Source organism: Drosophila melanogaster, chromosome 3R (genome assembly GCF_000001215.4).
Source record: "Drosophila melanogaster chromosome 3R".
Classification (NCBI taxonomy): domain Eukaryota; kingdom Metazoa; phylum Arthropoda; class Insecta; order Diptera; family Drosophilidae; genus Drosophila; species Drosophila melanogaster.
Genome location: NT_033777.3, coordinates 7,493,899 through 7,507,519, shown reverse-complemented (window position 1 = coordinate 7,507,519; position 13,621 = coordinate 7,493,899). Strand labels below are relative to the sequence as shown.

Genomic DNA, 13,621 nt, shown 5'->3' with positions numbered 1-13,621 from the left:
CTAGCACGTTGTTTCGACTCAGCTCCTGGACATTTGATATTCCATTAACATTTTCTTGGCCCTGTTTGTGGCGAGAGAGTTGTGCAGGAGAGTTTTTCACAAAATGAATACATAATACTTAGAACTTGTTGCTTTTGGAAAAACATTTGCTCACTGCCCTAAATTCCAATTCAAAACGATGAGCCATATTTGGTTTCCACCGAAAGAAACGAGCTAAACATTTTCTCCAATACATTAAATCATTATGAAATAAGCAAAAACATTAGATTTTAAGGCAAAATCCTTCCGGTGAGTACAGAATATAGCTAAATAACCCGGAAACCAAAAATGTATATATATATATTTTTTTAAATGGCATTGCTTATTTTCTGAATCTCAATCTTATTGTTCGCCGTGCATTTGAAAACAATATATTCAAAAAATCAAGCGATAAATTTTGGGGCAGCATATGGCGAAAGTAAACCCCCGAGAACAATATTCAGAATGGCGAACTTTTTCTATTATTAATACATTTTCAGTTGCCACTGATTGGAATCATTTTGGCTTAATTAAAATCATTTAAAATCTAACAATGTGCGACAATGTGACGGTCTGACAATGCCAGAAATAGTCGCTGCTGAGTTGCACAAAAAACGACAACTTTACTTAAATTGATTTAAATGAATTAGAGAAGCAATCGCACATACATACATATATGTATAGCGAAAAACGTGCCGAACCCAGAGCACGCGATCGTTCCCAGAGAGGATTACACAGATACAGATACATCGGGAGAGCACTTTAATCCATATAGCGAGTAACTATATAGAAGTCGATTCAGATTGAAAAGCTCGGCAAGCGAAAGCGCATGGCAACATAAGCGCCAAAAGTCACGAGAGTTTATATTACCCCCCGGCCAAGGTTATTTATTTAGCATATCATAAGTATAAACAAATCTGTCGGCTGCTGAAATGAGCATGCACTTAGAAAAACTGCCATGCCTTAATGAATCAAATTTTAAAAAATATCAATGTTGCAATATGACTTATTTGGATTTTAGTTAACAGACCCTGTCTTGAAATGATTCTCTTTAGGGGGATATAAAAGTGTTAGGCTTAACTAATGCGATATTTTTTTTCAGTCGATAAAGCTCCATTAATTCAACCCATAATTTGATTAGGTGTAATCTTCGCTGATTCCAGTCTGCGGCAGTTGCTCAGCTAAACTGAAACTAGAACTGACCATAACTAGAGGCAATTACTTGGGGCAGACCAAATCAAATGGCACAATAATGCGAACACAAAGTAGTTTGCAAATTAAGGAGCTTGGGGGGAAAAAGCTTTTGAGCAGTGCTTGTAGCAACAGGAGTCAGGTCCTTCAGTCAGCTGTGTTTATCCTGCCTTCCCCTGTTTTGTTTTCGTCACTTGGCTTTGTTTACTCTGCTGCCCCAGTGGCACCAATAAAAACAGAAATAAAAGGACTAGTTTATAATGAACGACTATATTCAAGGAGTACATTTCAATTCGAGAATGGGCGACCAACAGGATGAAGTAATCGATATGATTGGGAAAACAGAACCAAATATATAATAAAAAGTAATAAACCTTTATTTAATAACAAAAGAGTACTAAATTATAATATTTTCTTAATTGCCCAAGGGGTATATAATTTACTTAATAATTTTCAGTCAAATTTTTGTAGAACTTTGATAAGCCTAAAAATGTATACAAAAGCAAAAAATCCATAAACCACGGGCATACATAGCTATAATGGGTAGTAGAAGCAGCATTGCAATGTCATAATTTTCTTATAAATAGCATTCCCTAAACGTATTTAATTTTCTTAAAATTGTCTTCAAGAACATCTTGATCAAATAATGAGTGGTAATCGGCCTGAGAACATTATTTCACCAATTCTAGTGCCCCTTAAAACACCGAATATTTATTTTCCGATTACAGCTTCCTAGAAGACCCTCCAATAAAAAAAAATGTGACTCATTCGTAAAATCGGCTTTACGCTTTCTTATCAAAGCATGAGTGGGCCATAAAGATTACCGTCGCATGACACCCTCATCAAACAAAAAAGAACCAATATACAAAATATTGTCGAATCAGCGAAATCACAACTGGTTACCAGTGCGAATCAATACGATTACTGCTATCTATGGGTGGTTTTTTTTTAAATGTCTTTTTTTTTTTGACATTGATAAAGTGGATATTTGCAGGCAGGACAAAGTCGACACATTTTGTGCCATGTAATTGGGAAGTGAATCAGTCAGGCACGTAGAAAAGTGCGCCCCACAACTACATAGCATATAGCACTACTGAATTATAGATAAGAGTTCACCGAATCGTTTCTCCCGTGTCTATCAAGAAACGCTTTTATGTTTCGCATGCGTTTGCGAGCTTTTCGCCACGCTTAGAACTTTTTGTGCTTTGGCGGGCAGTTGACGAGCTGCCTTCACGCCAAGCGGACGCGTAACGGCAACAGATGCCAGACCATAGACTATATATAATAATAAAGTGCCATCCGTAGCCCACAAAAGCCACAAACTATATAATACACCGACATCGGGCAACAATAGTGAGGGAAGCTAGTTCCGCGACTCAGCAAACTGGGCAAAACTTATGTGATAGGCGTTTGTTTCGGAATTTTCGCATCCTGCGCTTTCGTTTTCCAGCGTGGCTTCGACGCGTGTGCGTGTGTTTGTGCGCAGGACATAAAAGCTCCGTTTTGTTGATATACGCAGTCCTTGCAAGGCCATCGAACAGCTGGCAGTTCCTCAACTCGCTTAGGCATAAACACCAAAACAATTTTTATAAAAGCGTTTTTTAAATATATATATATATCAAAACACCAACAAACCGATAAACAATTTATATAATTTATATTATAAAAAGCTACATTTCGGCCGCGTTTGAAAGGCGGCTGTTGATTTTTCCATTGAACCCGAGCCGAAGATACATAGCAAAGAAGTAACAACATGTCTTCCATGGCTGCATTTGATCAGTTCAAAATTGGACTCAAGTAAGTTGACAACTCATCTTGCAGATTTATTTTAGGTGAGCACAAAAATGTGCCATTTACGTGATCAGCGATCATCTCGTAGTAGGCAGCTCCTTATTTGGTTAGGCCATGAAGATTTGCTTATATCCCCTTTCGAAGCATTAAAATTGCTTAGCTAAGAGTGGAATGAAAATCATTCCAATTGCACAAGCCTCATGACATCAGCGCATTGTGTCATCCCCACTAAAGCAAACTATATAATTAAACTGCACACCTCCGAAACTCACTGGGTATTCAAAAGCCTTGTGTAAATCGCAACCCACGTACTTATGATTTATGTCCTGATCCACAGAGCGAAACACTATACTGTAGATATTTCCCATAACAAGTCAAAATCTAGAAAAAAAAACATACCTTTAATTTCGATCCCTACGGGAAAATGTTTATGTTAGGCAAACAGAATTTTCTATCTTGTTTTGTATTACGAATTTTACACAGCTGGGAGCAATGAAATTGCTTTGAAATTGCTCAGCAGCTGCTTACAATGTCCTACCCCAGGGATTGCCAATCCTTGTGGAAAGCACGCATACACATTTAATTATGTACTAGAAAACAACAATAGGTGGGAGAGACAGGTGGGCGACAAAAATGTTCATGCATTACAAAAAATACTACATTTTAAATTAAACTTCTTCTGTATTTAAGGAAATAATATTAAACCAATTATAAATTTTTGCTTATCTGACATTTATTATGGTACCTATTGGTCACTTGGGAAGGTACAATATTCTAGTTACATCCTTTTTTACCCTTCTATGATGTTTTTCCCTCATTTCCCATTGATTCTGTGGAATCGTATCTTGTCTTTATTATGGGCAAACATAGATATCCACAAATACTATTACACTCTAGCCCATACACACACACATCCACAGGGCAGACGTCATTATACGATTCGATTGTGTTTAGTGGGGTCTTTGGCTCTCTCTTTTGTCTGTGGGCTTTTTGCCGACACTTAAACTGCGCAAATAATTAGGTAGCAAACTAGAATTCCTCCACCAGCCCGCTCCCAGAAGTTCACGGGACGTATGCAAATTGTAGTACGCGTACTATGTAAACCATAGTAAACACACATCAGAGGCTGACTCACATTTTGGGCTGGCTTGCAAAAAATGTCTGTTTGACGATTTTCAAAGAATGGAAATGGTGTTGAATGAGATCAGCTCGATTTGGTGGCCAACTGGTTTCATTTCGGCCCCTTCACACGATGATTTCATTGAATTTCAAGCGGCAAAAAGATGGATTGTAGCAAATAAGATGTCGGGCCTGAAATGGTTTTCAATTCAGATGCTCTCAGATGCTGCTACCCCATGCATATTATTCAAAAGCTGGCACTTTTTATGCTGGAAAAACTATTCGCATCATCATCCAAATGAAAAATAGCACACTTTTGATTGTACATGTTAAGCAACTGATATTGATATGCCTTGTATATTTTTGCAGTATAATGACGTCATATAACAATCAAGTCATTTTATTATTTCAATTTTGCATTCATTTGCATTTTTAAATTGTGACTTTTTTCCATTTCTGCCAGTCGAAATAAATTCACACAGCCCACATTCAATCAGTTCGACACACACCTACGAATTGTCAATACGCATACAATGTATTTTCAACATTTTATTAATAAATGGCTTGCCTTTAAGTATCCCAAAATTAAAATTTAGCCAATTCCAAACTGTTATTTATTGGCTGAAATCAATTTAAGTCATTGGTTTGATCAATTGACACAGCAAACTCATCGCTTGGCAGCCAATTAACCTTCAATTTCAGACAATCTTGGCTGAGAATTCTCTGTTTTTCTGGGCACGTGCAAAGATTTCTATAGTAGGTATAAAAATATCTTTTGGAAATTCTTCGTGTTCACATCTAGCTGTCGTGAGGTTAAACTGGTTCAAAGCGGTAAAGAGCTATCAGTTTCTTCAGTAGCATCGCCTATTTTCTCATTATAATAAAAATAATATGCCAACAACAAATCAACAACTGATAAACTTATGATGATGATAAAATAATAATTGCAGAAAGCAATAAATGAACACATTCATTTTAGATGTAACCAAGCTGCCCTTTCAAAATCAATCTGCTATGTAGCATTGATTAGTCTTGTCTCAAAATTTGTTTAGCTAAATTGTTCATTAAAACTGCCAAAACTCATAACCCCCTTCTTATTATTACCTTTCTGACGTTGTACAAGATACTCAATACAGTACACCACATATAATTTCGAAATGCTTTTGGCCCGTTTAAACCATGTGCTGTCAGGACGACCGATGCGCCTTTTGGGCCAGTCTGGATGTCCTCGCCTGTGGAGCTCAGCCCATGCGCAGATGAACAGTAATTCCTTAAGAACACCTTCCTTGGCTCAAGGAAAGTCAGTGATTCCTAAAAGGAATATGCAAGAACTTGGGATGAGAAAGTATTCCAGGGAGTCGAGAGATCGCGATCGTTCCCAACTGGAGAGTCGAACCAGAGGTCCTTCCCTCAAGGAGCGCATGATGGGACCCCCCAGTGAAAATGCTTACTCCATGGGCAAGGGAGCGGCGGCTGGAGCGGCTCTGATGGGTCTCGTGGGTCTGTGCTACTATGGTCTGGGCCTTGCCAATCAACCGAGTATCTACGACCACTCGATGGTGTGGCCCCAGTACGTGAGGGATCGTATTCATGCCACCTATGCCTATTTCGGAGCATCCTGTGGTGTAACAGCTGCTTCAGCCGTTGCCTTTTTCCAATCGGATGCCATGATGGCTCTGATGACGCGTTCTGGATGGGTTGCCTCATTGGTTACCCTGGGACTGGTAATGCTCAGTGGATCCATTGCACAAGGCCTAGAATATCAGCCGGGATTCGGAGCCAAGCAGCTGGCCTGGCTCGTCCACTGTGCCGTTCTGGGAGCTGTCCTGGCACCCATGTGCCTCCTGGGTGGACCCATTTTGACCAAGGCCCTTTTGTACACCAGCGGAATCGTGGGTGCCCTGTCCACCGTGGCCGCTTGTGCCCCGAGCGAAAAGTTCCTGCATATGGGCGGACCGCTGGCCATTGGATTGGGCGTGGTCTTCGCCTCCTCGCTAGCCTCCATGTGGTTGCCGCCCACTACTGCAGTGGGGGCGGGACTGGCCAGCATGTCGTTGTACGGCGGACTGATTCTGTTCAGCGGATTTCTTCTGTACGATACCCAAAGGATCGTTAAGTCGGCGGAGTTGTATCCCCAGTACAGTAAATTCCCTTACGATCCAATTAATCATGCCCTGGCCATTTACATGGATGCGCTCAACATCTTTATCCGCATCGCAATTATATTGGCTGGAGACCAAAAGAGGAAGAACTGAGTTGGTTTAAGGTGTAGGAAAACCTAAATTTATTCAGATACACAAAATAAACCGCCTGGGGTTTTACCACAAATTGTATAATTTAGTTAGAATTACCCATTTTCATATTTTGAAATGTATCTTTTCGAAATTGTTCGAAGCTAAAGCACAAATCTAAAAAATAACATTAAATTTGAAATGGTTTTTCAAATTTCTAAAAACAAGAGAGTACGAAACAAATATAAATTTATGAACAGGCAACAAAATTGTGTATTTAGCCGACTCTACTTAAGATTCCGATCCGAAACATTTCCATCTCCCTGAAATATATTTGTCAACGAATATAGTATACCCTTTTTCGGGTCATTTAAGAATCTTATTATTAAGAAATCTATTTAAATTGCTTTTGAATTTGTTCTTTTCCCTGCTAAAGCACTGTACTGCTTCAAGATTTTGGCGATTTTTAGCATTATTTTGTTCTGTATGCTTTGTTTCTGACATTGCGCATACGCCGTGTATAACCGCGGCATAAAAATTCGTTTGTGTTCTATGTGAAATTCCGTCGCTGGCCGTTCGTGCTCGCCTTCTATCTGCCGCCCACACAGACCAACACGCTTGTCTACTTGTCAATTTCATTTAATTTTGCCGCATTTTCCTTTTCTCTATTTTTTTTTTACTGCAAGCTTTTGTATGGCGAAAACAATTTTTTTAAATGAATAAAGAATGAAAGAATTGCCGCGACAAGAGCAAGCAGACTTTTAAAATTATATGTGTGCATATTATGTATTATAAGGATTTTTTAATGAATGAGTTCAAGTTTTAGCGCATTTTTCATTAAATTAAGACTCTCAAATCGGTTTGCATTGTTCATTAAATATATTTACTTTATTGAGGTTAATAAAGTCAACTTGGGGCTATTAAATTAGATTAAAATCGTATTAACTTTGTGCTGATTGCTTTTGAGCTTAACTCTTAACGCGCATTGTTCATATAGGCTTTTAAAGTAATTTGTTAAGGAAAAATTTAATTATAAATTTGCTTAGGCCCAATTGCCAACCCACACATCCTTTAATGACTCCTTGACCTGTCGGATGACAATCGCTTTCGCTTGAAAAGCTCTTCCCTTTTGGCCTTCTACCATCCTGTTCATTCATAACGGCCAAGCTTTCATTCTGCAATTTGCGAATGGAGCTTTCGTAGCCTGGCGAAGGTCGCCAACAGGCCGTGTCCAGTTTTTTATGGCCACTTCGAGGCGGAAATTAAATTTCTGCTGTTTAATATCTTCTTTTATGTGGGCTCTAATCACAATTTACGTGTGTTGTCATCTTTTTGAGAAACTAACATGGCCATGACAGTCTGTCAGTTTGTTGGCCAGACAATATTTGATACTGCTCTAGATTGTAGTCTCACATTTCCATCTATCGCGTGCCGGATTTGCCCTACGTCTAGCTGATAAGGAGAGTCGGGCAGATTACGCAGCTCGTATGGGAAATTAATTGAATCATTTGTGACATAAGTCGAGCTTATCTCTCCCCTGGGTGCATTAAACAAAACACAAACTATTTGAATGCTGTTTCAAAAAAATATTCCTACTGCTCTGTAGATAAGGTGATCTCAATTTCACGTTTGCTAGTCCTCAAATATCTCCCAAGTATATAATAAACGTTTACATGTACGCTGAAATTTTAGGAAATATTTATTTTTATTGTTTGGTAATGCTCAATAGTTTTAAGGTTGTCGATTTGCCTTAGACATAAACCAGAATTCCTTTTATTAATCAGAAATCATAGAGCGTAGATATTGTTAGTTTTTTTCCTTAAATCGGATTAAGTTTATTTGCGTTTAGGTCTGAGGAATTTCTTCGTGGCTTTTTTGGGTCTGCTGTCGTCACATGTTGCTAATAAGCAGCTGAATATTTTCCATCTTAGTGTAAGCAGAATTTTCTTGTTTATTTTGCTAAGAATTTATCGCAGCCGTGGCCAAAAATAACACATAAATCAGTTGTGACACACAAGTTCGTTTAGCAGATACATTCTTGACGGAAGCGATGCAACAGAAGAGGAAAATTTTAAGCAGCCTTAAATGAGCTAACTAATAGCTAATACTATTTTTCTCTCTGCATTCTCAGCAGTTTGTATATTTTTCGCTAATAAAAAATAAAGTAGCCATGGGCAAACTAAAATATCTTGGTTCCATGAGCTTGCGACATTTAAAAAATGGTTTTCTGTCCCGTCTGCCGCATTTAGGTGCGTTTTAGGACCTTTAGTTGAGAAATAACCATGCTACACGCAAACCTGTCATTAGGACACAATTTTTATAGTCGGGCAGACCCGTCATAAACATTATTTATATTGACTTTCCTTATTTTTATAGGTGCTGACCATTAGATTAAGCGCTCCTTTGCCATAACGATTCCCAAGGCCAAGTTCAAGGCCGCCTTTTGAGATAGTAGCAGCCAAATTGCTCCGGATGTAGTATTCGCATCATGCGTCGGGTCTTTGGCTTCCATCTCAAATGAAAACAGGCATCAGCTCGTTTCGGCTATTAATAAACATAAATTTTGATATATTTTCGCCGCCCTTGGGGTTTCTTCAGCAACTGATGACATTTGCAAACAACAGGCGGACGACATTTGCGAGCAAAGCAAAGAATACAAAGAAGTTCGGACAAATCAGTCTCTCAGATATAGCTTGGTTTCTATTTTATCTTTTTTGTTTATGACAAATATGGTCTTACGTAGGCATTAATTAAAAATCGAAACACGTTTCATCGCCGGGTGAGCACAAAAGCGATCAAAATTATTCTGCTATGTTCAATCGAAAATGGGAAATATTGACAAAAACGGTTTTATTTTGTATACACGACTTGACCATTATGGCAGTCGATAAACAAAAGTCGCCTAAGGGCGATCCAAAATTGGTCGAAAGGAAAAGTAATCATATTTGCGCACTTATTCGAAATTATTCTTTGACTACTAGATCTATAAAAAGCTTTGAGTCTTATCAAGTAGCCTAGATATTTTTATTTAGACAAATAAATGGCCAACTGAGAAAGGTTGAAAGTTCATCAAATAAACAAAGCACCTCGTTCTATTTTTAAAATTCAAAATCTATGAACAGTGCGAAAGGCCGTGCCCTATAGTTTTATAGTCTTGAATTTTAATAAGCTGCCATCAATTTGTTAATTGAAAAATAGAATAGAATAGAATTTCTGATCAAAACTTCCTCCCAAAAAATGCTTTACTTTTAGGTACAAATTCTTTTGAATCTATAAACACATAACCCAGTTGTCTAGGCCTGTTGAAAGTTTAGTGCACTTCTGAATTTCAATGGCCTTTACCCTTGAATTCCCCCACCCAAGTTGAATGACTTACACAACTCAAAAAATTACCGAAAAATTTGTTTGGTTAGCACTTTGTTTATCTTTTGATACCAGGCCGCGTCGGTTTTTGTGTGACTGCCACTCGGAATAAATAAACCAAAAACAAAAATAAAAGCCAGAAGAATAACAAAATATTGCAAACTGATTTAATACGAATCGGCGAGAGTCGTTGGCTCTGATAAATGGCGCACACCTGGTCTGTCAGTCGCGGGCTGATAAAAAATTAACCTTATCAGCAGAACACTAAACGGAAAAGACGCACCGCTCCCATCAATATTGGCAGAGCTGCCATCGTTTATTGTCCCTGATTAATGGCTGCGAATTCCCCTCTTCACTGATTAGGCTTAGATCACAATTGGTGCAAATGGGGAAATATCTTAAGAAATCGCTTAGGCTCACTCCGCTCCCTGTCTCTTGCAGAATGGTCGACTTTAAGGTCCAACAACGACGATACAGGACCAGCGAAAAGACTGTCGTCAGCACCACCTACGGACCCATCAAGGGTGTAAAGAGGAAGTCCATCTACGGCCAGTCCTACTTCAGCTTCGAGCGGATCCCCTTCGCCAAACCACCGGTGGGCGAGCTACGCTACAAGGCTCCCCAGCCCCCGGAGGTCTGGACGGAGGTCAGGAGCTGCACCTCCCAGGGTCCCAAGCCACTGCAGAAGCACTTCGTGTTCGAGATGACCGATGGCTCCGAGGACTGCCTCTACCTCAATGTCTACACAAAGAATGTGAGTGCATAGTAGTAAGCTATCTTTTTTCCTTCACGGACAAAACAGCCTTTTTAAGCGTATCTGTGATCTATTCTTCAGTTGCTTTTTATCGAAAAGTGCAATCAAATTTTATATTATTTTGCTGGCTATCACACTGCATCACTATGGTATATTTAATATATTATTTACTTCACAGTTGTATCCCACCAAACCAATGCCCGTGATGGTCTGGATCTATGGCGGTGGCTTCCAGTTTGGCGAGGCCTCACGGGAATGTTACAGTCCGGATTATTTGCTGCGTGAGGATGTGGTGGTCATTTCTATCAACTACAGGTTGGGACCACTGGGTACGAATGATGACACGTGGAAAAAAAAACATATATTTAACATAAGCCTTCCAGGATTTCTGTGCCTGGACGATCCCGAACTCGATGTGCCCGGCAATGCGGGACTCAAGGATCAAGTGTTGGCCCTGCGCTGGGTCAAGGCCAACTGTTCGCGTTTCGGAGGCGATTCCGCGAATATAACAATTTTTGGGGACAGTGCGGGAAGTGCCTCGGTTCACTACATGATGATCACAGAGCAGACGCATGGACTTTTCCACAAGGCCATCTGCATGTCGGGTAATACGCTTTCCCCCTGGGCAGTGACTCCTCAGAGAAACTGGCCATATCGGTTGGCTGTCCAGGCGGGTTACGCAGGTGAAAACAACACCCGCGATGTCTGGGAGTTCCTGAAGAACGCCAAGGGATCCGAAATCATCAAAGCCAATGGAGAACTCTGCATTGACGAGGAGAAGAAGGAGCGGATTGGATTCTCTTTTGGGCCCGTAATCGAACCGTATGTAACCAGCCACTGTGTGGTGCCGAAGAAACCCATCGAAATGATGAGAACCGCCTGGAGCAATAATATCCCACTTATCATCGGAGGCGTTTCCAACGAGGGGCTTCTCTTGTACTCAGAGACCAAGACGAATCCGAAGTGTCTAAACGAGTTGGACGACTGCCGGTTTGTGGTGCCTATCGAATTGAATATGGACAGGGAAAGTGCCCTGTGCCGGGAGTACGGCGATCAGCTGAGGCAGTGCTACTACGGCGATAAGACGCCCAGTCTGGACACCCTGCATGAATACCTTCAGGTGGGTGAAACACTAATATTTTATTAAAGACTATGGGCAATAAATCTTAAGATTGGAGTTCGGAAATATTATTGTTTTTTAGTTACACTTATATACCGACATAACCAAGATGACTTATAAAAGCAGGTGTTCTATGATTGAGTGTATAAGTCTTAAATGTTTCTATGAATCAAAAAAAGAGTGCCCAAGTTTTTTAGATAGGACTGACAAAGATATTCCATATTGCATTAAAGACAGACTGCATTTTTGGTCTGTTCTAAATCAGGCAGCGTAGATTTACATAGGCATACCCTGAATAGATAGCGCATATTTTAAATTTATGCAATATCTTATGGTAATGCCAATGTGTTCATTTATTGTAGAATAACTTTTAAAAAAAATATTGAATATATTGCAGATGGTTTCCCACGAGTACTTCTGGTTCCCAATATACCGCACAGTATTGTCCCGCCTGCAGTACGCTCGCAGTGCGCCGACGTATTTGTACCGCTTCGACTTCGACTCCAAGCACTTCAACCACCTGCGCATCCTGAGTTGCGGCAAAAAGGTGAGGGGCACGTGCCACGGCGACGATCTGTCCTACTTGTTCTACAACTCGCTGGCGAGGAAGCTCAAGAACCACACGCGGGAGTACAAGTGCATCGAGCGGCTGGTGGGACTGTGGACGCACTTTGCGGCATGTGGAAACCCCAACTTCGATCCGGAACAGGAGGACCTGTGGCAGCCCGTCGATCCTGCGGCCGTCGAGAAACACCAGCTGAAGTGCCTTAACATATCCGACGAGCTGAAGGTGATCGACGTGCCCGACCTCAAGAAGTTGATGGTCTGGGAGAGTTTCTTTCGACGCGATGAGCTGTTGTAGGGATCTGCAGGAATCCATTTAGGCTAGACATGCAGCTTTAATAGTACAAGGGTGGGGGTCACATTTGGAGACAAGATAACTTGAGCTTTGAATGCAATCTGATCATTACTTGGAGTGAAATTTACAAAATTCAACATAATTTTTGTCTCTGTCATCAAAAGGTCTTTATTCCTGATGGAGAGAACCACCGCTTTATGTGAACATTTTGAAGAACTTGCCCTCAGATTGCCCAACAGACTTATTTTTGGCAAGAATGATAAGTGAACCCACCCTAACCTTTTACGATTGGAAAAGCTTTACGTTGAAGCCTATGTTTGAAACAATGCAAAGCGTAGCTTTAGACATAAAATATGAGAGTTTATTGTTAAGTTTGTCAACGAGAAGAAGAGTTCTAGGTGTGTTAAAGTTCATCCGTTTCTTACTATATCTTATCGGATCGAATCTGTAGTCTAAGCAGGCTGTTCGTATATAGTCATGATGCCGCACGACCTATGAGTGTGAAACAAGTCGCAACTGAAGTACCTTCTATGAGAAACTACCAAAACCCACTAAACCAAACTCGACAAACAAGACAGCCAAGGAATCTGAGCTAAGATCTTATATTTAACGTTCCTTTAAGTCTCGCTGATATCTTTAAAAGCCAACTAATATCAAACGTATTTTATACAACTCATTTTATTCGAGATCGTTTTAAGTACTCAGCACAAACTTGAGTTAGAAGATCCAGTATATTTTCTTCCAGTATCACGAACGCACACATTTACAAGAAGGGAATTTCCATTTGAGTTTTTGAGATGTATATTTAACTGAAACTACTAGTTAACCGTAACCAATTTATTTATATTCTTAGCCTAAGTCTTTTTAGATATATATCTTTTGTATGCATAGGTTGTTTTTGGTAAAATGTTATATTTGAACAAACGATAAACCTGTCCAAGTTTTACATCATTTTTAGAATATAAAATAATGAAAACAAAAACAAATTTTTTGGAATCGTTTATGAATGTCCACAAGAAGATGACGATTTAAGGCAAATAAATAAAGCTACAATAGTTTGCCTAAGAATTCTCTGTGTATCCGAATTTGTTGGAAATACAAATATATTGTCGAAAAGCTTCAAAGTCATGTGATGCAAAACACGATGAAATTTAAAAATGTATTTTATGAAAAAA

At 39.7% G+C, this 13,621-nt stretch overlaps 2 protein-coding genes across 3 annotated transcripts; both read left to right on the top strand.

Annotated features, from left to right (window-relative positions):
- The first annotated feature begins 2,421 nt into the window (after window positions 1-2,421).
- On the top strand, window positions 2,422-13,599 carry alpha-Est9 (alpha-Esterase-9). 2 transcript variants are annotated; one of them, NM_079534.3, is made up of 5 exons: window positions 2,422-3,006; window positions 10,155-10,467; window positions 10,646-10,796; window positions 10,851-11,587; window positions 11,985-13,423. In NM_079534.3, the coding sequence occupies exons 1-5, from the start codon at window positions 2,963-2,965 to the stop codon at window positions 12,447-12,449; spliced, it is 1,710 nt and encodes a 569-aa protein (NP_524258.2). In that variant the 5' UTR covers window positions 2,422-2,962; the 3' UTR covers window positions 12,450-13,423. The 2 variants fall into 2 exon arrangements, with proteins under 2 accessions (NP_524258.2, NP_731165.2); NM_169187.3 differs by having other exon boundaries at window positions 10,646-11,587; window positions 11,985-13,599.
- On the top strand, window positions 5,144-6,569 carry Mics1 (Mitochondrial morphology and cristae structure 1). The gene has a single exon (NM_141468.1). The coding sequence runs from the start codon at window positions 5,277-5,279 to the stop codon at window positions 6,372-6,374; it is 1,098 nt and encodes a 365-aa protein (NP_649725.2). The 5' UTR covers window positions 5,144-5,276; the 3' UTR covers window positions 6,375-6,569.
- Window positions 13,600-13,621: the final 22 nt, after the last annotated feature.

Coding starts and splice junctions, on each gene's coding strand:
- alpha-Est9 (NM_169187.3), top strand. CDS start 2,963: ATGTCTTCCATGGCTGCATTTGATCAGTTCAAAATTGGACTCAA. Junction 3,007..10,154: donor CAGTTCAAAATTGGACTCAA/GTAAGTTGACAA, acceptor TGTCTCTTGCAG/AATGGTCGACTTTAAGGTCC. Junction 11,588..11,984: donor CCCTGCATGAATACCTTCAG/GTGGGTGAAACA, acceptor AATATATTGCAG/ATGGTTTCCCACGAGTACTT.
- Mics1 (NM_141468.1), top strand. CDS start 5,277: ATGCTTTTGGCCCGTTTAAACCATGTGCTGTCAGGACGACCGATGCGC.